Source organism: Rana temporaria, chromosome 12, assembly GCF_905171775.1.
Source record: "Rana temporaria chromosome 12, aRanTem1.1, whole genome shotgun sequence".
Taxonomy (NCBI): domain Eukaryota; kingdom Metazoa; phylum Chordata; class Amphibia; order Anura; family Ranidae; genus Rana; species Rana temporaria.
The window spans coordinates 75,273,112-75,300,254 of NC_053500.1; the positions used below are offsets into that span (position 1 = coordinate 75,273,112).

The following is a 27,143-nucleotide window of genomic DNA, read 5'->3' on the forward strand; positions in this document are numbered from 1 at the left end:
ACTCCTAGCAACCTCTGCATTCCTTCTTACAATCCCTTGCTCCTAAAAGTGTGAAACTTGTGCATTGTAGTCACATGACTATCCTACAGGAACTCCCGAACCTACCTGGATCCCAACTGTGCATTCTTTACCAGAACCTCTGGTAACTGGAGGCATGGAGCAGATGCTGCTTAGTCACATGACTACGAGGAGATAAAACTAAACTGTCCTGGCTGCTACCTCTGTATTTTTTCCCAGAATCCCCATCTCTGGGTCATAGTGCTGGTGCTCCTATTTTGTTGGCTGCTCAATGGTGTCTTCTGGCCAGCTAGTCCTCCACTGCTACTATATAGTTGCTCTTTTAGGACAGAAAGTAATGCTTAGTAGTAGACCCTGAGGGTTATTTACAAAAACTGGAGCATAAATCTTGAGTTAAAACTTGTTTAGTTGATTAGCACAACCAATTAGATTCTGTAAACCATTTGAAAGAATAAAATGTATTTGCAATTATAGAAAATTGTTCAACATTTGTACTGTTTTTTTTTATCCTAGCTTTTGCAGATCAGCCTTACTATGAGCATTCTTGCAATGTGCTTTAGTTATGAAATGTTTTTGAATGTATCAATAGCAAGTACTGTAAATGGACCCAGTATCTGTTTTCTTTAAACATCCTAGACCAGTGTACTACTAGTAACAGTATTCAGCAGATTATTAGGAGAGGCAGTGATACTGTGCTTATAAAAAATATAATAACATTCGTGGGATCAGTTTTTATTTACCCCCTTTTGCTGAATGTGTGGCCTGCTTAGTACAAAGATGATTAATATATATTCTTTATTTGTGTTAAGAGCTGCAAAAAGATATGTGTGATTATGAAAAAAAAAGAAATGAATTGAATTTGCAATGTGAAGAAGGTTATAAAATATAGCTGTCCACATAGAAGTATTGTGACTCTTGTATCATTCCTAGTCACTGTCGCTTCTCTCAGCCAGTACGGCATCAGTGTCCTCTGTGATTTGCAGAAGGGAATGAGGATCAGGGCTTTCTCCTCTCAACAGCTCGGTTCCCTCTTCTTCCATTTCATCTCCTCCAACTTCCACCATTTCTGTGGCCTGAACCTCTACTTCGCCCTCCCTGATTTTCTTCACATAGAAAGTAAAGGGAGGCACCTTGTAGACAGCGGTTTTGGAACGGGCATAGACAGGATGGTCGGGTGTGAAGGACTTTTTAAACTTGTCCTTGGAGGTCTTCATCTTTTCTCGTCTCTCATTTGTCACAATCTTGGTTCCAAACTTGGTCATCTTCTTCTCAATGTTGTGCCTGGTCTTCTCCAAGTTCTGTTTGGTCTTTTCCAAATTCTCTTTGGTTTTAACCTTGGTTTTTTCCATTTTTTCCTTTGAGAAAGCTTTCTTTATGTCATCAACTCTCCTCATTCCACTTTTCTTGATTCGTTCAGCTCTAGACTCTTCAATGATTTCTTCCATCTCTACCTCTTCATCAGATGACAGCTGGATATGATCTTCATCTTCTTCCTTATTCTCATTCTCTTGAACTTCTCCTTCTATTTCATGCTTCTCTGTGTCTTTCAAAGACTTGCTGATGCTAAGCTTGGAAGGCAGCTTTGTTTCATCCTGAATAAAGTAAATGCAAAAAAAAAAAAAAGGTAAGACAACAAATAAAATAGAGTAAAAGTAAAAATATTGGGCGAGAACTACACATTTTTATATCATATTGATAGGAAACTGTTGGGTAAATCTAGGATCTGGATGTATTTGAAGACCATAGATGTAATAACAGCATATAATGCCAGTCTTGCACCTTCAAACTTCAAAAATACTCTCACATTATAATACGCATATATTTAATAGATGGCACAATGCCAATGGCAGCTACAGTGCCAAGTTTTTCAGACAAGTTCCCCTTTAAAAAAGTGTTTGTGTTCTTTAAAGCGGAGTTCCACCTGTTTTTTCAAAAGTGGAGCTGCTGAATTTTAATTAAGACACTTACCTGTTCCACGGTCCAGAGATGCGGGTGCCCGGAGCCTCGCTCCTCTGCCCTTCCTCTCTGCCGCGCAGTCATAGCAACTGTGGGCACCCGGCCGTGAAGCCGCACTGCACATGCACGAGTCTCGCTGCTGTTGGCCAGGCAATCTTCTGGGACATGTGACATGTCCCAGAAGATTGCTGGCAGGGAGGGTCTGCCTAGGGCGAGAGGAGGAGTTGCCTAGGTGGCCGAGAAGAGGAAGTGGGACAAGAAGTCCCTATAAAAAGAAGGTATATGACATGCCAAATGTGGCATGTAAGGAGGAGAGAAGTGCTTAAAGCAGAAGTTCTACTTTCGGGTGAAACTCTGCTTTAAGTGATCATCTAGGGAGCTAGTTAATAAACAGAGGTAGGTGAAAACAGCAAACGTCTACAAGATGTATTTAAAGAAGAACACCATGAATTACTTCACAATTTAAAATGTACTGGCTTACAAAGTCAGGGGTGCCCAACCTTTTGAAGAGCGAGGGACACTTAAGCGACTTGGTAACCGGTTGCAGGCCACAATGAGCGGAGGGGATGGATACATGTCCGTGTCTGCTCTGCATATGCAGAGCGGACACGGACACAGCCCACAGTACTTTTTAACAGATCATATTGGAGGTAGAACACAAGTTGGTTTATGTCTGCCACTACTGATGCGCTGAGATTTACCTGCACCACGGGTGCAACGCAGTGTACCTTTGGCTTTCCTGCACTTTGCAATTGACTTCTATTATATTCTGCAGGTTTGGTGCACTTTCAGAAAGCTCACCAAACTCGCAGGTAATAACTGAAGTCTATGGCTCAGAGCAGGTAACCCGCAGGTAAACTGCTCTGCACCTGCGGATCAGTTTGAAAGCAGCCCAGTAACCACTGCAAAAAATATATGCCCATATACCCTGTGATTTTAGTAATAAACTGACCTTTATTAACAGTATTCTATTCTATTCCATCCCAGAGCAGGAGGTCGTGGGCCACATCAGAGGGCTCTGTGGGCCACATGTGGCCCCCGGGCCACTGGTTGGGCACCCCTGGCGTAAGTCCAAGGTGTATGCCATTTCATGGATTTCTTTTATTTACTATTGACAGTTTTATGGATCACCAAGAGCACAGCTATGGCTATACTTGCAGCGCTCTGGTGCTGGACCTTAGGGTATCGGATGCAGAATCTGCAGAGTCATGTGCAGCTGCTCTGCCTGCCCCTCCTCTTACCCATTCACTGAATATTTTGCAGCATCTGAAACTACACACAAAACACAAAGCCTTTTGTGAATTGACAGCACAGGGAGGGGTGGGCAGTCACACAGCAACTGCATCTCTTCTGCCAAAGCAGAGGAAGTGTAGCTATAGCTGTACTCCTGGTGCTCAGTAAAACTGTCAATCAAAAGTAAAAGATAAGTCCACAAGGTGGCATACACACAGCCAGCTCATTTTAAAGCGTGAAGAAATTCCCAGAGTTCTTATTTAATGCTTTGAATATTTAATAGGGATGTCCCGATACCGATACTAGTATCGGTGTCGGTACCAATACCGAGCATTTCCCGAGTAATTGGGCAGTCAGGTATTGGGTGGTGGGGGGAGTTACAAGTCTTCTCCGTGCCGCTCTCCCCCGTGCTGTCTTGTCCCCCTCCCTGCCGCTCTCCCCCTGCTGTCTTGTCCCCCTCCGTGCCACTCTCCCCCTGCTGTCTTGTCCCCCTCCGTGCCACTCTCCCCCGTGCTGTCTTCTCCCCCTCAATGCCGCTCTCCCCCCGAGCTGTCTTGTTCCCCTCCGTGCCGCTCTTCCCCTGTGCTGTCTTGTCCCCCTCCGTGCCGCTCTCCCCCGTGCTGTCTTGTCCCCCTCCCGTGCCGCTCTCCTGCCTTGCTGTATTGTCCCCCTCCGTGCCGCTCTCCCCCGCGTGCTGTATTGTCCCCCTCCGTGTCGCTCTCCCCCGTGCTGTCTTGTCCCCCTCCGTGCCGCTCTCCTGCCGTGCTGTATTGTCCCCCTCCGTGCCGCTCTCCCCCCTACCTTTTCAGAATGGACAGAGTCAGTGATCACTGACTCTGTCCATTCACATAACTGAGCATCGTAACCTGTGTTTAATATGTAAAATGTTAATTTAGTCAACTCTGCGTGAAAGTAGAACAGGTAGATATAGCAACACAGTATGGACCACAAATCGGTACTCCAGGGAGATAATTTGTATTAACATTTTTTTCAAAGTCCCCCCCAACCTAATTAACATTCTTAAAGATCTCAGATCTCACCATTGATTCCAGCAATTGTCAGATCCACAGCGCTCTAGCTTTACTTACATTACATGACAAGTCAACTGGGCCTGATTTGCAAAGTTGGGCTGTTTACTACTGTTATGCTGTGGTTTTAATCCTCTATATCAGTGTTTCTCAACTCCAGTCCTCAAGGTGCCCCAACAGGTCATGTTTTCAGGATTTCCCACAGATGAAATGGCTGTGGTAATTACTAAGGCAGTGAAAGTGATCAAATCACCTGTGCAAAATAATGGAAAACCTGAAAACATGACCTTGAGGACTGGAGTTGAGAAACACTGCTCTTTATAGCTATTTAATATCGGAGAGTAGTTTCACTTTGATGCCCAAAATAATCTCAGTAAGTATGAAGTTTAGCAAAGGCATTTTATACATCCGTTTTTTTTATTCCAGCAACATACTGCATTTTAAGTGTTTCCTGTAGGTTGAACTTGGCAACCAAAACTTAAATAAAAAAAAGTGTCATTATTGCGTTTCCTATGATTATCTGATGTCTATGATCTGTGTAAGGATGTTTTGTTTTGGGGAACATTTTAATTTAATATTTAATTGTTCATGCACATATGGTTTTAACAGGCTTTTTATATGCCTAGTTATTTGTGTAGAATTTATAGGATGGTAGAAGACACTGCTTCCCAAAAGACATCCTTGTAATACAGAATTGAATGTGTTTAAATGAAAGCCCCACCTCATGCGGGCTGTGGTATGTGACACACATTCTGTTTGTTCATTACTTTAAACTTCAGCCGGATTTACACAATTTTCTGCAGTCCACCACCGGCTGCCAATGGAATCATTTTATTTTTTCCATGTGCATATTATTTTCCATCCCCAGCCCTGTGCCAAAACTCTCAATAAACATACAAGACTTAGCTCTGTCTCACACAATGTTAGGAAAAAGGCTGTTTTTCATAATCTATAACAGTAAACCTTGATTTGAACTGGATATCAACACATATTTGATAAAGCTAAATACAGTATATATTTGATTGTCTTGGCTACTTTAAATGGATGGAAGTACTGGTACCTTTAGTACCTTTAAATGTAAAAAATAAATAAAATGTTTTTTTTACTCACTCCTATCTGCCTAGTTCCTGGTCCTAGGTGGTTCAACTACCTGTCCTAAGACCCCCATTGCCTCCTGGGAATTCATGACACTCATTTCCCAGGGAGTATCTGGACTCAGCGTGCACCTCTCTCTGAAAACCAGGAAGAAAAAGGAACTGGGCTTCACATGCCCACACATATGATGGATACGGCCACAACATGAGCTGGAGGATATAAGGCAAGTGTTTGCAATGATTTCTGGAACGATTGGGGAGCTATTAATATGTTTTAGGGACTATTTCATGTGATTAATTTTAGCTTGCAAAAAAAAAAAAGAAGAATTATGCCCGGAATCCCGCTTTAAAGCTGAATTAAAGGTATGGCAATTTTTACATAGTTGCATTCTTTCTCTGTTGGGGTCCTCCAAGATTCTGTTCTTAGCCCCTTCCTATTTTCAATCTACACCTCCTCCCTGGGTCAGCTAATAGCCACCCCTCAGTCTCCTCATGTATCATTAATTTACTAACAGATATATCAGTCTAGATGTCACACCACCTCAAACGCATTCTATCCAAAACCTAACTTAATAATTTTTCCTCCACCATGTACCCCTTTTCCCAATCTCTCGGACAAACTCGATGACACAACTATAAACCCATCCCCGCATGCCAAGGTCCTAGGTGCAGTCCTGGACTCTGAACTCTCCTTTAAGCCCCACGTCCAATCACTGTCCAAATCTTGCTGCCGCATCCTCCGCAATATCTCCAAAATACGCCCCTTTCTAACCAATGACATAAAGCTCTTAATTGACCCCCTGGTCATCTCTCGCCTCAACTATTGCAACTCCCTTCTCATTGGCTTAACCTCTACATACTCTATACCCTCTTCAATCCATCATGAATGCTGCTGTCAGACTCATCCACCTTACAATCGCTTGTGTCTGCTACTCCTCTCTGTCAATCCCTCCACTGGCTTCCACTCACCCAACAAATTAAATTCAAAATACTAACAACAATTTACAAAGCCATCCACAATTAGCCCCCAGGAACATCACTAGCCTAGTCTCAAAATACCAACCTAATTGTTCTCTTTTTTTTTTTTTTTTTTAAACTCTTGCGCTCTAGTTTCCTCATTCACCTCCTCCCATGCTCGCCTCCAGGACTTTTCCAGAGCCTCTCCAATCCTATGGAACTCCTTCCCCAATCTGTCTGATTATCTCCTACTCTATTAGCTTTTAGGACAATCCCTAAAAACCCTCCTCTTCAGAGAAGCCTATCCTACCCACACCTAACAACTGTATTTCCATTTTCTCCATCAGTTTATCCCTTACAGTTGTTTACCTTGGTTTCACTTGACCCTCCCTTCTAGATTGTAAACTCTAACGAGCAGGGCCCTCTGATTCCTCCTTTACTGAATTGTATTGTAACTGTACTGTCTGCAATCATGTTGTAAAGCGCTGCACAAACTATTGCGCTATATAATTCTGTATTATAATAATAAAAATTGGTTCAGCATGGACCAACGAGAATATGTACAGTATGTACCATACCTGTGGGATTCCCCCTGGATGTTTGAAATCACTGAAGTATGCACTGTTACTGCAGTGATTACCGCTAGATTCTGAATCCTGGGGCAGAGTATATATATATATATATACAGTGGAACCTCGGATTGCGAGTAACGCGGTTAACCGAACGTTTCGCAATACGAGCACTGTATTAAAAAAAATCATGACTCTGTTTTGCGAGTGTTGTCTCGCAAAACGAGCACGATTCCGGCCAAAGCGGTGTACAGTACCGCTTTTGGCCTGAGGAGGGGGGGGCGCCGGAGCTGAACGTCACCGATCATAGCTTTTTGGCGCCGTTCGGAAATGCACGGAAAGGCTCGAGGACAGCGCGCTGACCTCGGCAAATTATGGGTAGGAAGTCTTTCCGAGGTCAGCTGGAGTGTCCCTCTGGCCTTTTCTGTCGTGTCCGAGGCTCTCTGGCGCCCCCCGCCTCTGGCCACATGCGGTATTGCATCCCATTGAAGTCAATGTGGAACAAATATTTTAGTTTCCATTGACTTCAATGGAAACTCGCTTTGATATGCGAGTACTTTGGATTACGAGCATACTTCTGGAACAGATTATGCTCGTAATCTGAGGTTCCACATTATTTATTTATTATTTTATTAGGTATAAAGGTACATACAATATTTCATTCACAGACTAAATAGCCTGTTCCGGCCCAAGAAAAATATACAAAAATACTTTATTTTCCAGTTTTAAGAAAACCCCAACCCTAACCCAACCCCCCACGCCCTCTTCTCTCCGACCAACTATCTCATGTCATGTCTCCCTTTGCCTATTGCCCTTCCTGCTCTATACCATCCTGTCTGCAAATCTCTGTGTCAGCTTATTATTTACCCAATCTTGCCATTTCAGTTTAAATCCCCCTTCTCCTTCCTCCCCCATAAACCTTAGCTGTTCTGTATAATAAATATCAATCATTTTACATAGCCAGTTCCTCACCGTAGGGCTCTTAGGATCCTTCCACTGTCTGGGAATTAAACTTTTTGCTGCGTTTAGGAAATGGGGAAGTAAGGTTCTCATGTACTGTTTGATAGGCATTTTTGTCCTGTGAAACAGGCATACCCATGGCTCCTCTGGTATTTTAGTTTCAGTAATTTCCTCTATTACTAATATCACTTTGTTCCAGTATGTTTTAATTTTTGGACAAGTCCACCATAAGTGTGACATAGTTCCTGGGTTCCAAACAGCCCCTCCAACAAAATTTAGAGGTTTCCCTTTGATAGTGGTGTCCGGGGTTATATACCAGCATGCTAGGCATTTGTAATTAATTTCTATCAAACCACAGTTGGTTGATGTGAAATGTGTCAACTTTAATATTTTCCCAACATCTATCTCAGTTTCAACTGTTTCCAACTCCTCTTCCAATTTTTTAATATACGGTGGTGGCCCCGAAATTTTTAACCCAATCAAAATTTTATAAATCGGGGAAATCCCACCCTTTCCGTTTGGCGCTGAGCACAATCGCTCTAGTGGGAGCAGATTACCCTCCGGCCTAATCGGATAAGGGAGGGATTCCACAAAATGTTTCAGCTGTGCATATCGCCACCTGTTTAGATCAAATATTTCTTTTTTTATAATCAGTTCCTCATAAGTGCATATTTTACCTTCTTTTAGTATGTCCCTTAATTGTGCATCTTTTTATTTTTTTATCCAATTACCAAACAAACTCGCTTTGCCCGGTGCAAAATAATTTGTATCATTTAGTGGAATTAGTGGGGAATTATATCTCCATTTTTCCTTTTTGTGTACCCTATCCCAATTTGACATTGATGTCAGTGTGATCGTGTGCATGTGCTCGTTTTGATGTCTAATTGTGTCGGGATCCCAAATCTCTTTCCCTAATATTTGACTTATTCATACAACTTTTCAATTTAACCCACCTTTTCTCTTTATTTTTTTTAGCCAGTCAACCACCCGTGCCATATGAATAGCCTTGTAATATGTGTTACTTGTTACTATTGCCATACTTATGCGCGTTTTTTTATTCTGCCATTTTGAAGTATTCTTCCGGAAGTGAGATCGGTAGCATTTGTATTTTATATAAAATCTTGGGGAGGGTTAGCATTTTAAAACTGATATTTCTCCTTAGCATAGATCTCTGACTAGATGCGATTTTATTTAAATCCGTTTTAATATCATTCAATAGTGGGATGTAATTGTGTTGGTAAATTGACTCAGGTGATGATGTTATATTGACTTCTAAATATTTTAACAGATAAATGGGAAGTCTTGTTTGTATCTACATTCCTCCTGTGCTTTGAGGCTTATGTTAAGTATTTCTATCTGTATCCCCATGATGTCAGGATTATTTCTAATCCCCGCCAGCAATGGTTCTAGAGATAGGATAAACAGTAAGGGGGACAGGGGACACCCCTGTCGGGTCCCATTAAACATCTCAAATGGCCCAGATACGTCCCGTTTATTTTAACTCTAGCAGTTGGGGTGATTGTAAAGAGCGTTTATCCACCCCAACATCTTAGGTCCCACCCCATAAGCCTCTAATGTGTTCTGAAGAAATCCCCAGTCTACTCTGTCGAACGCTTTTTCAGTGTCTATTGACAGAAGTAGACCTGGGGATTTACTTTCTTTTATTTTCTGTATCAGTAGGAGTGTTCTAATGCTATTATCCCTACTTTCCCTGCCTGGGATAAAACCCACTTGATCGGTATGCACCAGATCCTTCATAATTGACTTCATTCTGCCGGCTAATATTTTAGCGAACAGCTTCACGTCAGCGTTCAGGTAGGGAGATGGGTCTGTAACTGGAACACAGAGAGGGATCCTTGCCTTCCTTAGGGATTATCGTTATCGCGGCCTCCAATTGCCTCGCTGTCAATCTCCCAATAGTGCCAATACCATTCATATAGGAACACATCTTGGGGACCAAAATATCGCTAAACTTCTTGTAGTATGCGGGTTATCGAGTACAGCTTCCCATAATATTCTTGGAATACTCTCTCGCGATTTCATGGGTTGTGTATACCTTACTGACTACCTAGGAGGGGGGGGGGGCGCCGGAGCTGAACATCACGATCACAGCTGATTGGCGCTGTTCGGAAATGCACGGAAAGGCTCGAGGACAGCGCGGCTGACCTCGGCAAATCTCGGTAGGAAGTCTCTCCGAGGTCGTGTCCGAGGCTCTCCGGCACCCCCCCGCCTCTGGCCACATGCGGTATTGCATCCCATTGAAGTCAATGTGGAACAAATTATTTTAGTTTCCATTGACTTCAATGGGAAAACTCGTTTTGATATGCAAGTACTTGATTACGAGCTTACTCCTGGAACGGATTATGCTCGTAATCCTAGGTTCTACATTATATATATATATATATATAGTATATATTGTGCAAGAAATATAATCCTCAGCATCTGCCAGGATACTTACCATAGATCTTTTCAGGACATGTTTGCAATATGTATTTTTTTATGTTTAGAATATGAGCTACACATATACTTGTTTACTCTCTTGTCATATGGCTGCTTTGCACAAGTGCACATTGTGGAGTGTTTTCTGAAATCTGATAAACAGATATAAATCTGCATTTTTAGGCCAATGCATGCTGTAAATCACTCTAAGAGGCCCCGTACACACCGGACGGACAGTCCGCTGAAATCGGTCCGCCGGACCGTTTTCAGCGGACATGTCCGCCCGGAGATTTCTGTCTGATGGTTGTACACACCATCAGTCAGAAATCCGCGCGTAACAATACGCGGGGACGTGGTCGCGCCATCGCCGCGACGATGACGCGGCGATGTGGGCGGCCCTGGAAGTTCAAAGCTTCCACGCATGCGTCGAATCAGTACGACGCATGCGAGGGATGGACATGTCCGGTGAGTCTGTACAGACGACCGAACATGTCCGACGGTCATGGTTCCAGCGGGACAGGTTTCTTAGCATGCTAAGAAACATTTGTCCGCTGGAAACTGTCCGATTGGCCGGACCAATTGTCTGGTCGGGCCTTCACACGACCGAACATGTCTGCTGAAACTGGTCCGTCGGACCAGTTTCAGCGACAGATCGGTCGTGTGTACGAGGCCTAAGTGCACATTGAAGAGCATCAAAGCAGGCAAGGTATCACAGGCCTATGTAGACAGTACACATGGTAATGTGCTGCTACATTGAACAGTTGTGTGTATGGACTGTGTTTACCACCAAAGTACTGTAAATTGCATATGTATTATTTTTCTACTGATGTATAAGCAACATCACCAGTTTTCCTCCCCACCACTTCTACAAAATACTATTCTGGACATATATTTATTGGATGCAAAGATCTTTGGATCTAGATCACATTCAAACGGGCTAAATGGGTTCATCTGGTAAATGATTTGACACTGGGAATCAATGTAGCACAAGCCAAATTGATAGTTTATTTTAGCAATCATGATGATGTTTTTTGGAGTTTGGTAAACATAATTAGACTGACTCAGCAGTGATCTAAATAATGAGAATGTTCTGTATTTTGCAGCTGGACAAAGCCCTGGAGGGTCAGTGAAATAAATCAGTGATGCAGTAGTTAAGCTTGTGTGTTAGTGTGATCTGACTAATGATCCTTTATGGAAAATAGAATTAATCGGTACATTAACACTACAGACAATGGATAATGAAAGCTCATTCTGCTTCTATCATGCTGTAATATTTTGGAAGCATGGGAATGAATCATCTGCTCACAACGGCTCCTGCCTTCTCCTCCCTACTCCATAGTCTGAACATGAAGGCTCCCCAGCTCTCCACATGTGACCCCCAGCATTAGTGTTTAGCACTAAATCTAGCAGAGGCATACACTGTACAGATGGTTGGATAGCACTTGTGTCTTCAATGATTATCTGATGTCTATGATTTGTGTAAGGATGCTTTGTTTTGGGGAACATTTTAACTGTCTTTAAGGTTTCATGCACATATAGTTTTAACAGGCCTTTTATATGCCTAGATATCTGTATATAATTTATAGGGTGGTGGAAGACATCACATCCCAAAAACATTGGAAGTCATTGAGCAAGGAAAAGACAGACTTTTAAAGGCACCACACAGACATTGAATGAAATCATAAAAAAAAAATTATATTTGCACTACAATAATAAAAATCCCAGTATAAAACCATGTGATATCTTTGTACGTGTGCAGGACATTTCATGCATGAAATCTCCACAATCAGGCCCCTTTCACACTGAGCCGTATTTCAGGCGCTTTAGTGCATAAATAATGCCTGAAATACTCCTGCCCCAGCATTCTCAATGTAAAAGCCCGAGGGCTTTCACACTGAGGCAATGCGCTAGCGGGAGAAAAAAAAATCTCCTGCAAGCAGCATCTTTGGAGCGGTGAGAGGAGCGGTATGTATACCTCTCCTTCCCATTGTAAACAATGGGACACCACCGTAGTACCGCCGGCAAGGCGCATTGCGGGCGGTATCAACCCTTTTTCGGCCACTAGTGGGGGTTAATACCGTACCGCCTGCGGCTGAATACCGCCGCAATTCCGACGGTATAACGCCGCTAAAAATAGTGGCGCTATACCGCCACCGCACATCCTGCCCCAGTGTGAAAGGGGCCTCAATGCCTCCCCAATAATCACTGCCAGCTATCATCTTCTATCCACTTATACTGTACAGTATATTTATGAAACCATAAACATGTATCACTGTCAGTCACAGTCAGTATAGAGCTGCATTGTGGGTAACGTCACATAACATACTGTATTTATGTATATTTTGTCTGTCCATCCAGCAGGCCCAACAACACAGGCACAGTCAAAAATCCCCCCAACAAGTAAAGATGGATGCAAAGGCAATCAGAAAAAATGGGGATGCCCCCTAGACCATCAATAGGTAAAGTAGATCAGGGGCTCCCCTTTCCATTGCCACTGCCAACCCCTATTCATGCGTCCAGCTCCTTTCAGGACGCTTTGCGCATAAATTGCAGCAGTTTTTTTTTTTAAGCACCTGATTAGAACCAGAGGCTCTAATAGGTTTCAAAATAGGGTGGACTCCGGACACAGAGCACTGTGCTTAGTGCCCACCCAGGTGTGTTAGAATAGCGAATTAATATTCGCTATTCTAACACTGAATCGCCTCTCTGCCAATCAGAAAGCGCGGATGTGAGACGCGGTTTCCGATTTAACGAAAGGAGAAGCGCTCCGATTGGCCGCTGAGGAGGAGGGAGGATAGGAAGCCGCAGAGCAGGAGAAGGATACGCCTGTGGTTTAGAAAGGTGCACCGACCAGGGGGGGAATCAGGGGGTGCACTGTTTGCCCCCCCCCAAAAAAGAAAATACCATCAACCGCCACTGGGGTAAATTATGACTTATGAGGACGATGGACTACTGAAGTCTGCTATTCCAAATCTATGCACAGCTCCTAACATAGGATGCAGTTTAATTGTATAGTCAATCACTGGATTGTCTAGAGGTGCTACTGCTTCACCACTTCTAGTATATCAATATACAGTGTTTGCAACTGTCTTTTGGGGATCAAGAGCTTAGAGGAGGTCTAGATCATCAATTCCCAATGCTTTCCTGGGTTCTGAGAGCTGCATGTGCCTGCCATATAAATGAATAAGCTGTACAAGGGCCAGGCCCTTGTAAATGCAGATGCTTCTTTGAATCGTTCATACACCCGTGCCTGTGTATTTTCCAAATGTGAAACTCTTGCCAGTAAAATGATAGAGATAGAGGGGTAGATCCACGTACATCGGCGTATATATACACCGGCGTAGCGCATCTCCTTTCTGTTACGCCGGCTCAATTTAGAGAGGCAAGTGCCGTATCCTCATGGTATTTGCGCCCAAATTTGCGCCGGCGCGACCTAAATTCCGAGGCGTAAGCCGGCGTAATTGAAAGTGGGGAAGGACGGTGGGCGTGTTCCATTGAAATGAGCGTGACCCCATGCAAATGAAGGGCCGGCCGGACTACGCATGCGCACGACGCTGACTATGGTCAGCGCATGCTCAGAACTCGGCCCGGCATAATCAGTGAGATAGGAACTAGGCCCGGCGTACTTAGTGAGATATGCCCAGGGCATAAATAGGCCCAGCCAAGTGGTTCTCCTCCAACCGAATGCTGGTTGGGTAAAGCGTTCCATAGTCTCCTTTCTCCTTTGGACTTGTAATTGGCTTTCGGTATCCTGAGAGATTTGATTGGTGGATCACAGAACGCGATTTGGATTATGAGCTTTTATTTTTTTGCATAGATAATGGGGAGCATTCCCATAGATACATCTATGCGTTAGACAGAGTGCTTTAAAAGTGATTCTGTCTTTTACTGGTAACCAGTGAAGGGCTCTCAGTGAAGGTGAGATTGATTCCCAAGGTTTTTTCCCAGTCACAAGTCTAGCGGCCGTATTTTGAACGACTTGTAGACGAGCGATTTGGTACTTGGGGAGTCTGAGGTAAAGGGCATTTGCATAGTCCAATCTTGAGTTTACAATAGCTCCCACCACGACCACTATGTCTTCCTTTCGGCTTCATACCGGGAACCATACTGCACATGCTTGAGGCCCGCTCCTCTCTCCAATTAGCCCGGCTGCCAGGGGAGGAGGAGGAGGGAGCCATGCGGTGATGTCACGGCCACGGCCGGACTCCCGGAAGTGGGAAAGAATACCCGTCTTTGACAGGTATCCTGTCCCCCCTCCCCCCAGAAAGGTGCCAATTGTGGCACCGGAGGGGGGGAATCCAAGGAGCGGAAGTTCCACTTTAGGGCGGAGCTCCGCTTAAACATTATAAAGTAATCTAAAGGGAGAGCAGATGTAAACATAGTCATTGATGGGCTGCTAAAAAGGCCCATTCAATCATCATGTCTGCATTTTTATTTATTGTAGGTCTTGAGGAGGACAAGGGCAGGGTTATTTTCCCTGTATATTCGTTTAACTTTAAAGCAGCGGTTCTCAACCTGTGGGTTGCAATCCCTTCGGAGTCGAATGCCGATTTGCCAGGGGTTGCCAAATCCTCGGCCGTTCCTGGAGCCTGTGCCACTCTCCCAGCCTTTTCGCAGCAGCCCAACTAGGCTGTTCCTGGAGCCTGCAAACAAGGAGAGAGGCGCCTCTGGGTGCAGTACTTAAAACAGTTTAAAAAATGAATTTAAAATTAAAATTAAAAAAACCACAAGTAAAAAAGAAGCCACTCACATTTTGGTGGGCAATCGAGAACGTGTGGAGTCAATTTTCAGGAGGGTAGGTAGGTATCATCTGGCGGTGTCCTTTTCCCTTTTGTCCCGGGTACAGCGCTCTGAGATGCAGGGGATCTGTCCTTCTGCCGCTGGTGGAATCAGTGATTTTCGGCGGTGGGCAGGGAATTCCTCTGCTGGCGCTGTGAGCCGTGTGTGCCGATGGACGAGCAGGGATGACGTCACCAGGAAAGCGACGCGTTTCTGAATGCTGGCCGCGAATGACAGGGCTGCCGCATTCCTTTCTCAAGCTGCTGATACGGAGCGTGGGGCTAGACTTTGTATGACGGGAGTGGGGCGGAGCTAGTCGGGAACAGACTGCAGTAGGTTTAAACTAAGAGCTGGGCGGGCTGATCTCGGAGCAGGACGAAAAAATTAGATTAAAAATAAAAAAATGAGGAAATGAACAAGGTGATGAAAAAATGGAAAAAGTATATATAAAAATGGAAAAGGATGTATAAAAAATCGGAACAGAAGTGGAAGAAAAAAATAAAAAAATATAATAATAAGAATAAAAATAAAAAATAAGGGTAAAAATAAATATAAAAATAGAAATGGTAGAAAAATAAATGATAAAAAATTGATAAAAAATGATGATAAATGATGATGAAAAATGATGAATAAAAAATGATAAATGATAAAAAAATGTTAAGGAAATGATGAAAAATGATGATGAGTATGTGTGTGAAAGAAATATATATATATATGTATATATGGGTGTAATTATAACATGGATGGTAGTAGATTGGGCAAGAGGACATGGGGAAAGAAGAATAATGAGCGATAGATTTTGTGTGGTCATGAGGCCATGACACTGAGGGATAGAGAAATTTTATTATAAATAATGATAAAGTTCAAAAAAAGGGGTAAGCCGTGTGTATGGGGTGTGTAGGGGGGAAGGCGGCTGGTGTGATTGGAACAAATTATAAGTAGGAACAAAAATACACACTTTTCGGTGATTTGGGTACATATATAAATATGTATATGGAGAGGGTACATATATAACCCATATAATACAATACATATTATACTGAGGGTAGTAGGAAAAAAGGGGGGGGGGGTTTTTTGTTAAGGGAGGGAGGCGGGGAACCAAGGGGGGGGGGAAAAGGGAGGGGAAGGAAGGGGGGGGGGGTGGGAAATATATATCCAATTTATTGTATAAATATATTATATAAGGTGATACTTACACCCCGTCAAGACTATAAGGAGTGAGCACCCACCAGTTAACCCAGACTATAGGTATGTCTGAAAGTAAAAAATGATGAAGATATTAGAGATGGATAACAATATATGATGGATAGGGAAAAGGAGGGATAGGGGGAAGAGGAAGGGTGGGGAGGGAGAGGAGTAGGGGGAGGGGGGAGAGAGAGGAAGAATAGGGTTAGGTGGAAAAAGTGTGGGGGGGGGGGGGAAAGGGGAGGAAGGCAGAAAGAGAGGGAGACGAGGGCTAGTGGGGGGTAGGAGAAGGGTGGGTAGTTATAGGATGGTGGAGATTTCAATGCTTTCATTGATGCCGCCAGGCGAGAGGGTGTCCAAACTGTAGATCCAATATGTCTCACGAGCACACAGTTTTTTGAATCTTTCAGCTGGGGGGAGTGTTTTATCAATTTGTTCTATTATCCAAACTTGGAGTCCTGAGGTAGATTGTTGGTGTAACATGGTGAAGTGTCTGGGGACACTATGCGGGTCTGTACCGCCTTCTATGTTCCTCCTGTGCTCTCCAAACCTCTCTCTTAGTTCCAATTAGAATCGTATGTTCGAGACAGCACACATCTTCTTGAGCTTTTATCCCCATACCAGTGGGAGCCAACGTACACATGGCTTCTCATTAGATGTCTGCTCCCTATACACATCCATCCCACACTCTTTCGGATTGAGGCTCTGGAACAATTTCTGTTAAATGAACCCCTCATCAATCCTCGCCAAGCTTCTTTCATCCTCTCAGCCACACTCTTTTGTTCTTACACACAACTACCTTCACTTTCAATGGAGATTTCTTTCATCAAATACAGGGCACCGCAATGGGCGCCAATTTTGCTCCCTCATACGCTAATCTAGCCATGGGCTATTGGGAAAACAATCACATCTACCGTAACAACCCATTCTCCGCCAATATAGCTACTTTGGACGCGATAATCGACGATATCATCATCATCTGGACGGCCCTCAGGAACCATTCCCCTATAATCGACCATTGCAATAGAAACCAATATGGGCTATCATTTACATTCTGCATCCAACCCCATCTCCATGACATTCCTTGATCTTGAATTGGGACACCGACGGACCACTCCATCTGGGCTAAATATTACACAAAACCAACAGCAGGAAATTCATATCTACATTTCAAAAGCTGTCATCTACCCTAGCTGGAAAAACAACATCCCCAACAGCCAGTTCTGTCGCCTAGACAAAATTGTACCAAAGATTCAGACTATATTGAACTCAGTCAACATCTGAAAAAGAAATTCACTGAGAAACAATACCAGAGAGCTTAACCGAAGAATGCATTTAAACTCTACCTGAATGGGAAAACCACTATAAAACCCCAAAAGAACTATGGACAACCATCCAGTTAGGTTCTTGACAACATTCCACTACAAACACAAAAAAATGGAAAAGCATCTAGTTAAACACGGGATATCCTCCTACAAAGACCCTCATCTCAAACCCATGCCTTCCTGCTTCGTCCGAAAATTACATACCGTAGAGCTCCCCACCTCAAAAATAAAAATGCTCCCAGCAAACTCAAACCACTCCCACCACATCGGTTACATCCACTCTCATACCACTAGTCGGTATGTACCAATGCCGAAAACCTCGCTGTAAAAACATGCACTTCGTTCAACATGGACAAAAAAATTTCAACCTAAAGGAAAACATATCCTTTAAAGACTTTTACAAACTGCTCATCTGAGGTTGTTGTATATGGTCTCAGCTGCCCTTGTGGCCTCCTTTATATAGGGCGAACCATACGACCCCTAAGAGAGAGGTTTGGAGAGCACAGGAGGAACATAGAAGGCGGTACAGACCCGCATAGTGTCCCAGACACTTCACCATGTTACAACCAAACAATCTACCTCAGGACTCCAAGTTTGGATAATAGAACAAATTGATAAAACACTCCCCCCCAGCTGAAAGATTCAAAAAACTGTGTGCTCGATGAGACATATTGGATCTACAGTTTGGACACCCTCTCGCCTGGCGGCCATCAATGAAAGCATTGAAATCTCCACCATCCTATAACTACCCACCCTTTCTTCTCCTACCCCCCCACTACCCACTAGCCCTCGTCTCCCTCTCTTTCTGCCTTCCTCTCCCCTTTTCTCCCCACACCCCCCCCCCCCCCTCCCCCACACTTTTTCCAACCTAACCCTTATTCTTCCTCTCTCTCCCCCTCCTTTCCCCCGCTACTCCTCTCCCTCCCCACCCTTCCTCTTCCCCCTATCCCTCCTTTTCCTATCATCATATATTGTTATCCATCTCTAATATCTTCATCATTTTTTACTTTCAGACATTACCTATAGTCTGGGTTAACTGGTGGGGTGCTCACTCCTTATAGTCTTGACGGGTGTAAGTATCCATCTTATACTAATATTTATACAATAAATTGGATATATATTTCCCCCCCCCCCCTTTCTTCCCCTCCCTTTCCCCCCCCCCCCCTTGGTTCCCCGCTCCCTCCCTTAACAAAAACCCCCCCCCCCTTTTTCCTACTACCCTCAGTATAACTATGTATTGTATTATATGGTTATATATGTACCCTCCATATACATATTTATATATGTACCCACATCACCGAAAAGTGTGTATTTTTGTTCCTACTTATAATTTGTTCCAATCACACCAGCCGCCTTCCCCCCTACACCCCATACACACGGCTTACCCCTTTTTTTTGAACTTTTATTATTTATAATAAAATTTCTCTATCCCTCAGTGTCATGGCCTCATGACCACACAAAATCTATCGCTCATTATTCTTCTTTCCCCATGTCCTCTTGCCCAATCTACTACCATCCATGTTATAATTACACCCATATATACATATATATATATATTTCTTTCACACACATACTCATCATCATTTTTCATCATTTCTTAACATTTTTTTTTATTTTTTTATCATTTATCATTTTTTATTCATCATTTTTCATCATCATTTATCATCATTTTTTATCAATTTTTTTATCATTTATTATTCTACCATTTCTATTTTTTTATATTTATTTTTACCCTTATTTTTTATTTTTTATTCTTATTATTATATTTTTTTATTTTTTTCTTTCCACTTTCTGTTCCGAATTTTTTATACATCCTTTTCCATTTTTATATATACTTTTTCCATTATTTCATCACCTTGTTCATTTCCTCATTTTTAATTTTTAATCTAATTTTTTCGTCCTGCTCCGAGATCAGCCCGCCCAGCTCTTAGTTTAAACCTACTGCAGTCTGTTCCCGACTAGCTCCGCCCACTCCCCCGTCATACAAAGTCTAGCCCCACGCTCCGTATCAGCAGCTTGAGAAAGGAATGCGGCCAGCCCTGTCATTCGCGGCCAGCATTCAGAAACGCGTCGCTTTCCTGGTGACGTCATCCCTGCTCGTCCATCGGCACACACGGCTCACAGCGCCAGCAGAGGAATTCCCTGCCCACCGCCGAAAATCACTGATTCCACCAGCGGCAGAAGGACAGATCCCCTGCATCTCAGAGCGCTGTACCCGGGGACAAAAGGGAAAAGACACCGCCAGATGATACCTACCTACCCTCCTGAAAATTGACTCCACACGTTCTCGATTGACCACCAAAATGTGAGTGGCTTCTTTTTTACTTGTGGTTTTTTTAATTTTAATTTTAAATTCATTTTTTAAACTGTTTTAAGTACTGCACCCAGAGGCGCCTGCCTCTCCTTGTTTGCTTGCTAGTTTGGAACATGGTTTCTGTTCCTTATTGACGGCAGCCCTGTGTGCATACTCCCATCCTAATATATCCGCACATTCCCCATCACCACCCCAAACAGCTGGAATTTTTACTGATTTCAACCTTACAGATTGACTATGCTGCCTTCTATAACAATGCTCTGATAAACTTTTTTTTGCGCATAATCTACTTGCTATATTGTTCCTGGAGCCTGCCCATTCAGTTCACGGCATGGCTGGGGGGGTGGAGACTAGAGACAGTTGGCTGGTGAGGAACGTGGAGTGGGAGGGGTGGAGGAGACCCTATCTCCTGATTTTGGCATAGGTGTCACTGCTGCGAGACACCTTGGAGTTGGAGACACAGTGAGTAACACTACCTGTGATTATAGTTGCCATTAAAATTCCCCACTGCAGTTCTCAAATCAGCAGATGACCTTGATCAAGAGCATCTATGTTGGCTGATCAGAACTCCCCCCAGCACTGCCACTGATCCCCCCCTGCCCCCTACCAAGGAGTAAGAGAAAGGAAAAGAAGAGACAATACATGGAGGAGAGAGGAAAAGGGGGGAAGTAACAAAGAAAAAGGGAGAAAAAGAATTAGACAAAGAACAAGAAAGACAGATAGAGAGAAAGGGATGGGTGGAAAAATCAAGAAATTAGGATAGAGAGAGATAAAGGGGAAAGAAAGGAAAACAAAGAGAGGCCTCTTACACACGACCGTTTTCCTCGACAGAATCCATCAAGAAACTTGGTGGCAGCGCTTTTTTGCCGAGGAAAACGGCCGTGTGTATGTTTTTCATCGAGGAAACTGTCGAGAAACTTGAAGAGGAAAAAAGAGAACAAGTTCTCTTTTTCCTCGACGGGAGTCTCAATTTCCTTGTCGTGTTCCTAGTCGGGCTGGTTTTCGACGAGAAACACGTTCGTGTGTATGCTAAGAAACCCACACATGCTCAGAATAAAGTATGAGACGGGAGCGCACCTTCGGTAAAAGTAGCGTTCGTAATGGAGATAGCACAATCGTCACGCTGTAACAGACTGAAAAGTGCAAATTGTCTCTTATCAAACTTTTACTTTTTTTTTTTTTTTTTTTTTATATTTTGTTCCGCCTCAGAGAACTATCAGGAGACTTAATCAATTTGCGTTCATTCGCAGTCTCCTTAGTTCACATCATGGTGGGAAACTTTTTTTTTTTGGTTATTTTGTTATTGCAAAAGTGCATTTAAATATATGTCAATAAATATACAAAAGAGAAAAAAAATACTTAAATATGTGAATGAATACATTAATTTCCCCTAGCCGAACAGACCCTCATCCCACCCTCATCCCTTAACCCCACCCTCCCGCCCTCCCCTATCTCCGAAATTCTGTCTCGTATTGTATCTCTCTTTGCCCGTTATACTTCTTACACTATATCATCCTATCTATATACCTCTGTGAAAGTTTAAAATTAACCCAATCCTGCCATTTTAATTTAAATCCTCCTTCTCCTTCCTCTACCATGAACCTGAGCTGTTCAGCATAATATATATCATTGATTCTGCAAAACCAGCTCCTCTCTGTTGGACTCATAGGGTCCTTCCATTGTTTGGGGATCAGACTCTTTGCTGCATCTAGTACGTGGGGAAGTAAAGTTCTCATGTACCGTTTGGTTGACATTTCTGTCCCGTGGAACAGACAGACCCATGGATCAGGAGGTATTTTAATTCCGGTTATCTCCTCAATTACTAATAATACGTTATTCCAGTATGTTTTAATTTTTGGACAGGTCCACCATATATGTGACATAGTACCCACTTCGAGACAGCCCCTCCAACAATATTTGGAGGTATCATCTCGAAAACGGTGTGCTATGACCGGGGTTATATACCACCATGCTAAACATTTGAAGTTCATTTCGATCAATGCACAGTTAGTTGAACTAGTATGCGTCTTTTTTAATATTTTCCTGACCTCTAACTCGGTTTTACCCGTTTCCAATTCCTCTTCCCATTTATTAATATAAGGAGGGAAACCGGGATCTTTCAATCCCATCAAAATTTTGTAAATTGAGGAGATCCCGCCTCTTCCTTTTGGTGCCAAACACAAACGCTCCAAAGGGAGCAGATTTCTATCTGACCTCGGGGGGGAGGGGAAGGAATCTACAAAATGCGTCAGCTGCATATATCGCCACCAGTTCAGCTCAAACAATTCTTTTTTTTTACTTAATTCCTGGTAGGTAAGAATTTTGCCGTCTTTTAATATATCTTTTAATTGTGCATCTGGTTTTTTAATCCAGTTACCAAACAGGCCCATTTTCCCTGGTGCAAAAAAATTTGTGTCGAATAGAGGGATTAATGGGGAGTTAAAGCCCCATCTGTGCTTTTTGTGTGTCCTATCCCATATGGACATGGATGCCAATGTGATCGTGTGCATGTGCGTATTTTGTTGTCTGAAATGTGGCGGTATCCAAATCTCTTTTCCTAACAGTGACTTGTTTGAGCAACTTTCTAATCTAACCCACCTTTTCTCATTGTTATCTCTAACCCAATCAACCACCCGTGCCATGTGAATAGCCGTATAATATGTGTAAATATCAGGTACCCCCAAACCACCACGTTCCTTATCTCTAATTAATATTTCCATACTTATGCGCGGTTTTTTGCTCCGCCATATAAACCTATTTAATAACTGTTTTAATATTTTAAAGTAAGCACCCGGTAATACGATTGGTAACATTTGAATTTTATATAATATCTTAGGGAGAATAAACATTTTAAAACAATTTATTCTCCCTAGTAGAGATCTTTGTCTAGATGCAATTCTCTTTAAATCAATTTTAATATCATTTAATAACGGGATAAAATTCTGTAGGTAAATTAGCTCCGGGGATGCTGTGATATTAACTCCCAAATATTTTATCTCGATATCTTTCCAAATAAATGGAAACTCTTGCTTATATCTCCGTACGTCCTGTGCATTCACGCTAATATTAAGGATTTCTGATTTTAGAGGATTGATTTTGAAATTTGATACATCTCCATACAATTTAAGAGTTTTTAATAGATTCGGGAGGGTTATAGTTGGATTCGTTATATATAATAAGATATCGTCGGCGAATGCTGCGAGTTTATGTTCCCCATCATTTGTTTGAATCCCCCTGATGTCCGGGTTATTTCTAATCCCGTCCAGCAATGGTTCCAAAGATAAAATAAATAAAAGAGGGGACAGGGGGCACCCCTGTCTGGTCCCATTGAACATCTCAAAAGTCCCTGATAGTATCCCATTCACCTTGACTCTTGCTGTTGGGTGTTTATACAGAGCATTTATCCACCCCATCATTTTTGGACCGATCCCAATGAACTCCAATGTGTTCAGTAGAAATCCCCAGTCTACCCTGTCGAACGCCTTTTCGGCGTCTATAGACAGGAGTAGACCTGGGGATTTACTATCTTTTATTATCTGTGTTAACAGGAGTGTTCTGATGCTATTGTCCCTACCTTCCCTCCCAGGGACAAAGCCTACTTGATCAGTATGTACTAAATCTTTCATGATTATTTTCATTCTCCCGGCTAAGATTTTGGCAAACAATTTTACGTCCGCATTTAATAGCGAGATGGGTCTAAAACTAGAACATAAGGAGGAATCTTTACCTATCTTGGGAATTATTGTAATAGCGGCCTCTAATGCCTCTCGGCGAATATCCCAGTTTGAACCAATACCGTTTATATAAGAGCACATCCTGGGGATCAGAATGTCACTGAACTTTAGGTAATATGCAGTTGTTAACCCATCGGGGCCTGGGCTTTTCCCCTTTGGTGACTCCTTTAAATTGTTACGAATTTCCATTTCCGTTATAGGTTCTTCTAAAAAGCTAATTTTATCCTCGGGTATTTTATTTAAACATGTGTTGTTTAGGAATTTTTTTGCATTATCACTTCTCCTTTTAATTTTTTCGGGGGGGTCCCCTTGCGATATCGAATATAACTTCCCATAGTATTCTTGAAATACTCTTGCGATCTCAGATGTTGTATGTACCTTACCCCCTTTGCCCGTTTGAATGCTTTCTATAAAATTACCCTTAGGTTTGTTTTTGAGCCCTTTTGCTAGGAATTTACCCGACAAGTCTCCCCATTGATACTTCTCTTTCTTACGTCTATGAAATGCCGCTCTATTTTCATATTCAATAAGATCTCTTAATTCCTCTCTTTTTAGGATAACATTGCGCTCCGCTTCATGCCCTCCTGTTTGTTTATGGGTCTGTTCAAGATCAAAGATAATTTTATATAACTCATCGTATTTCTTCTTACTTTCTTTTTTTTTCGCTGATCCTATTGCGATCAGTATGCCCCTAATATAGGCCTTGTGAGCCTCCCAAACTAATGATTCCGGCATATGTTCTGAGCAGTTTGCCTTGAAATACCATTCTAATTCCCGTTTTATCCTTTCTACAACCTCTTCATCCTGTATTAAATCCTCGTTAAGTCTCCATGTGGTGTTACTTTTGGGAGTTCCCTCGATTTTTACATTAATTGAAACTGGCGCATGATCCGACAGGGTAGTTATTCCAATTCCCGAACCTGTCACTACATCCAGTGAGCTATGATCCACTAAAAAGAAGTCGATCCTGGAGTACGTCCCGTGTACAGCGGAGTGGAATGAGTAATCCCGTGTTTTCGGATGTTGTATTCTCCAAACATCTATCAGTTGAAGTTGATGTAATTTTTTTTTAAGTAATTTTCTTTGTGCATCTCCAGTCCGCTGTACACGAGACGTACAGTCGACTTCTGGATCCAGACAGAGATTCATGTCGCCAGCAACAACTACCCGGCCTATCCTGAAATCCATAAACATCTCGGTGACCCCCCTAAGAAATCTCATGGAGTTCGTATTTGGACAGTAAATATTTGCAATAGAATAATCCACTTCATTTATTTTTCCTCTAAGTAAAAGATACCGCCCCTCGGGATCTGCTTTTCTCTCTCCCAGGACAAATCTTACTTCCTTGGCAAAACCTATGGCAACTCCCTTTGCCCGTTTAGTTGGTGAGTCTCCGTAGTACCATAGTGGGTATTCCGGTGAACTTATTTTAAGATTTGACTCCTGCGAGATATGTGTCTCTTGTATGAGTACTATATCTGCTTTAAGATGTTTTATTTCTCTTAGAATATTGCCCCTTTTTAAAGGGGAGTTTAGTCCCCGTACATTATATGAGAGTATTTTTAAGGTTCCTGTTCTATCTACCAGATAGTCAATCTCCCCCCAACCACTCCCGCTACTTTATTGTTATTATTGTAGGTCTCTGTAGATTGCGACATATTAATCTTAATCTTGTATAGACAGGTTTTCCAATAAGCATCAGGGCAAAACCTCAACAGGTAACGTATTTCTGAAACAGATAATCGGAGATATTCCCCCCCGAACCCTCTCCCTTGCCCCCCCCACTTCCCCCCACTTCTTCTGCACTATAACCACCCCATTCCCCCTATCCCTCCCCCCCTCCCCTACCAATTGGGGCATTACGGCCTTAAATAGGCACATGGATCCGTGGCCAACCTACTCCACCCGGCCCTACGGTTCTCGCCCCGGAGGTTGAGCTCTGCATGTGGGGCTACATCCAGGACTGTCACCACCAACCCCCCCGACCCAAGGGGTGGGGGCAGGTGAGTAGCCCCGGGGCCCCGGCAACCCCCCGAGCACAAGCCACCACTATTAGAGAAGCCACAGGGTTGATTTAACAGAGGTGGCAACCATAGTGCTGCAGCTGACGCCAAGCTAAGCCAGAGATTTGAGCTTATGCATATTGTTAATGTCCACTATGTACAATACAGAAGATTGTATTGCTATAGAAACCCCAGAGTGTTGGGTGAGGATAGATTTATGGGAAGGAGCTCCCAGAGAGCCAGCTGCTCCTACCTATCACACTGACATAGGCCAGGGGGTATGCCTGCCGCAGGCTGTAGCACACTGTATATAGATTAATAATCCATGCCCTGGCCACACACGCTGTTTTATCCTTAATATGTGGCTAATTCCTTGTATCGCAATACGTGTATATAAAGACTATGTTAAAGAACACAAAGGGTCTTTCATTAGTAATAATGGGACTTCTGTAAATAAAGGTAAAAATTGGGAATCTGGGCGCCCAGAGATTTGATAATATTCTATTGGGCTGCTTAGAGAAATCTCATGATCTCCAAAAATGGTTCTGTGTGTTTTCCAGACACTTTACACTATAGCCATTATAAAGTAAAGTTCGGAGCACAGAGACAATCGCTGTACCAGGCTCTATAGGGTTACATTTAAGCATCTGGTTTTATCCTGTTGGACCTTGCCTGTTTTCACAGCGAGATCGAGAAAACTGATTTAAACGCACATTTCACTTTAACATGCGCACTTTGCTATTCCAAATATTCAAGGCACACAGCCTTCCTGTTCAAGGGATTTCATTCTAATCCTGCCATTCATTTATTTTGTGCACCTGTCTGATCGCTTGCCAAATCCATATGCTGTCTAAACCTTATTTACTAAGGGGTCCTGAGCTGAAAGTGTTATTAACCTCCCTGGCGGTATGATTCTTTCAGATTTTAGGTGCTGAAAGCGGTACCATTATTTGCAAGGAAATTTGGCATTTTATATTGTAGGCCTGTAATTCTTAGGAATAACTCAGTTAATTTTGTCCAAACAGGAGTCTAGTAGACATCCCGGGTATGATAAAGTTTGAAACACAAAATCATAAATTATAATATAAAAAATAACTATAAATAATTATAACAAATAATAATATAATAAAAATTATTCAATAATGTAATCAAATCAAAAACACTGAAATTTGCTCAGTTGCAGAATTGTCGCTGTCATTAGATTTAGTGTTTGATGACGAATTTCCCCACAAATTGCTATCGCTCAATTCTGCAAGTGATTCTAATTTATTATCGCTGTTTTCTAGCTGCTCTAAAACCACTTTTGACATAAAGGGACACTTTTGGTTGCTATGAACAACCTCCAGTTTCCAGGCAGAAAGAACAGTTTTTATTATATAAAAGTGCATGTAGGACACTAGACAGACCACTAGGGACAAAAGGGGTGTGTATTTATTGCATACAGTACTGTAATCTGTAAGATTACAGTATACTGTATGTCTACTGTGTTTTAACTTTTTTGAATTTGGCGCGATCTCCGCTCCTGTGCGTTGTTGTAACGTTGCAGGGA

The 27,143-nt window shown here is 42.7% G+C and overlaps 1 protein-coding gene across 1 annotated transcript in view; it reads right to left on the reverse strand.

The window, feature by feature from the left end:
* Positions 1 to 406: 406 nt before the first annotated feature.
* Positions 407 to 27,143, reverse strand: part of CAVIN1 (caveolae associated protein 1) — a 76,574-nt gene continuing 49,837 nt past the window's right edge. Inside the window, exon 2 of the mRNA XM_040330748.1 lies at positions 407 to 1,610. Within this exon, the coding sequence (XP_040186682.1) occupies positions 945 to 1,610 (666 nt within the window). The 3' untranslated portion in view covers positions 407 to 944. The remainder of the gene's footprint in view (positions 1,611 to 27,143) is intronic.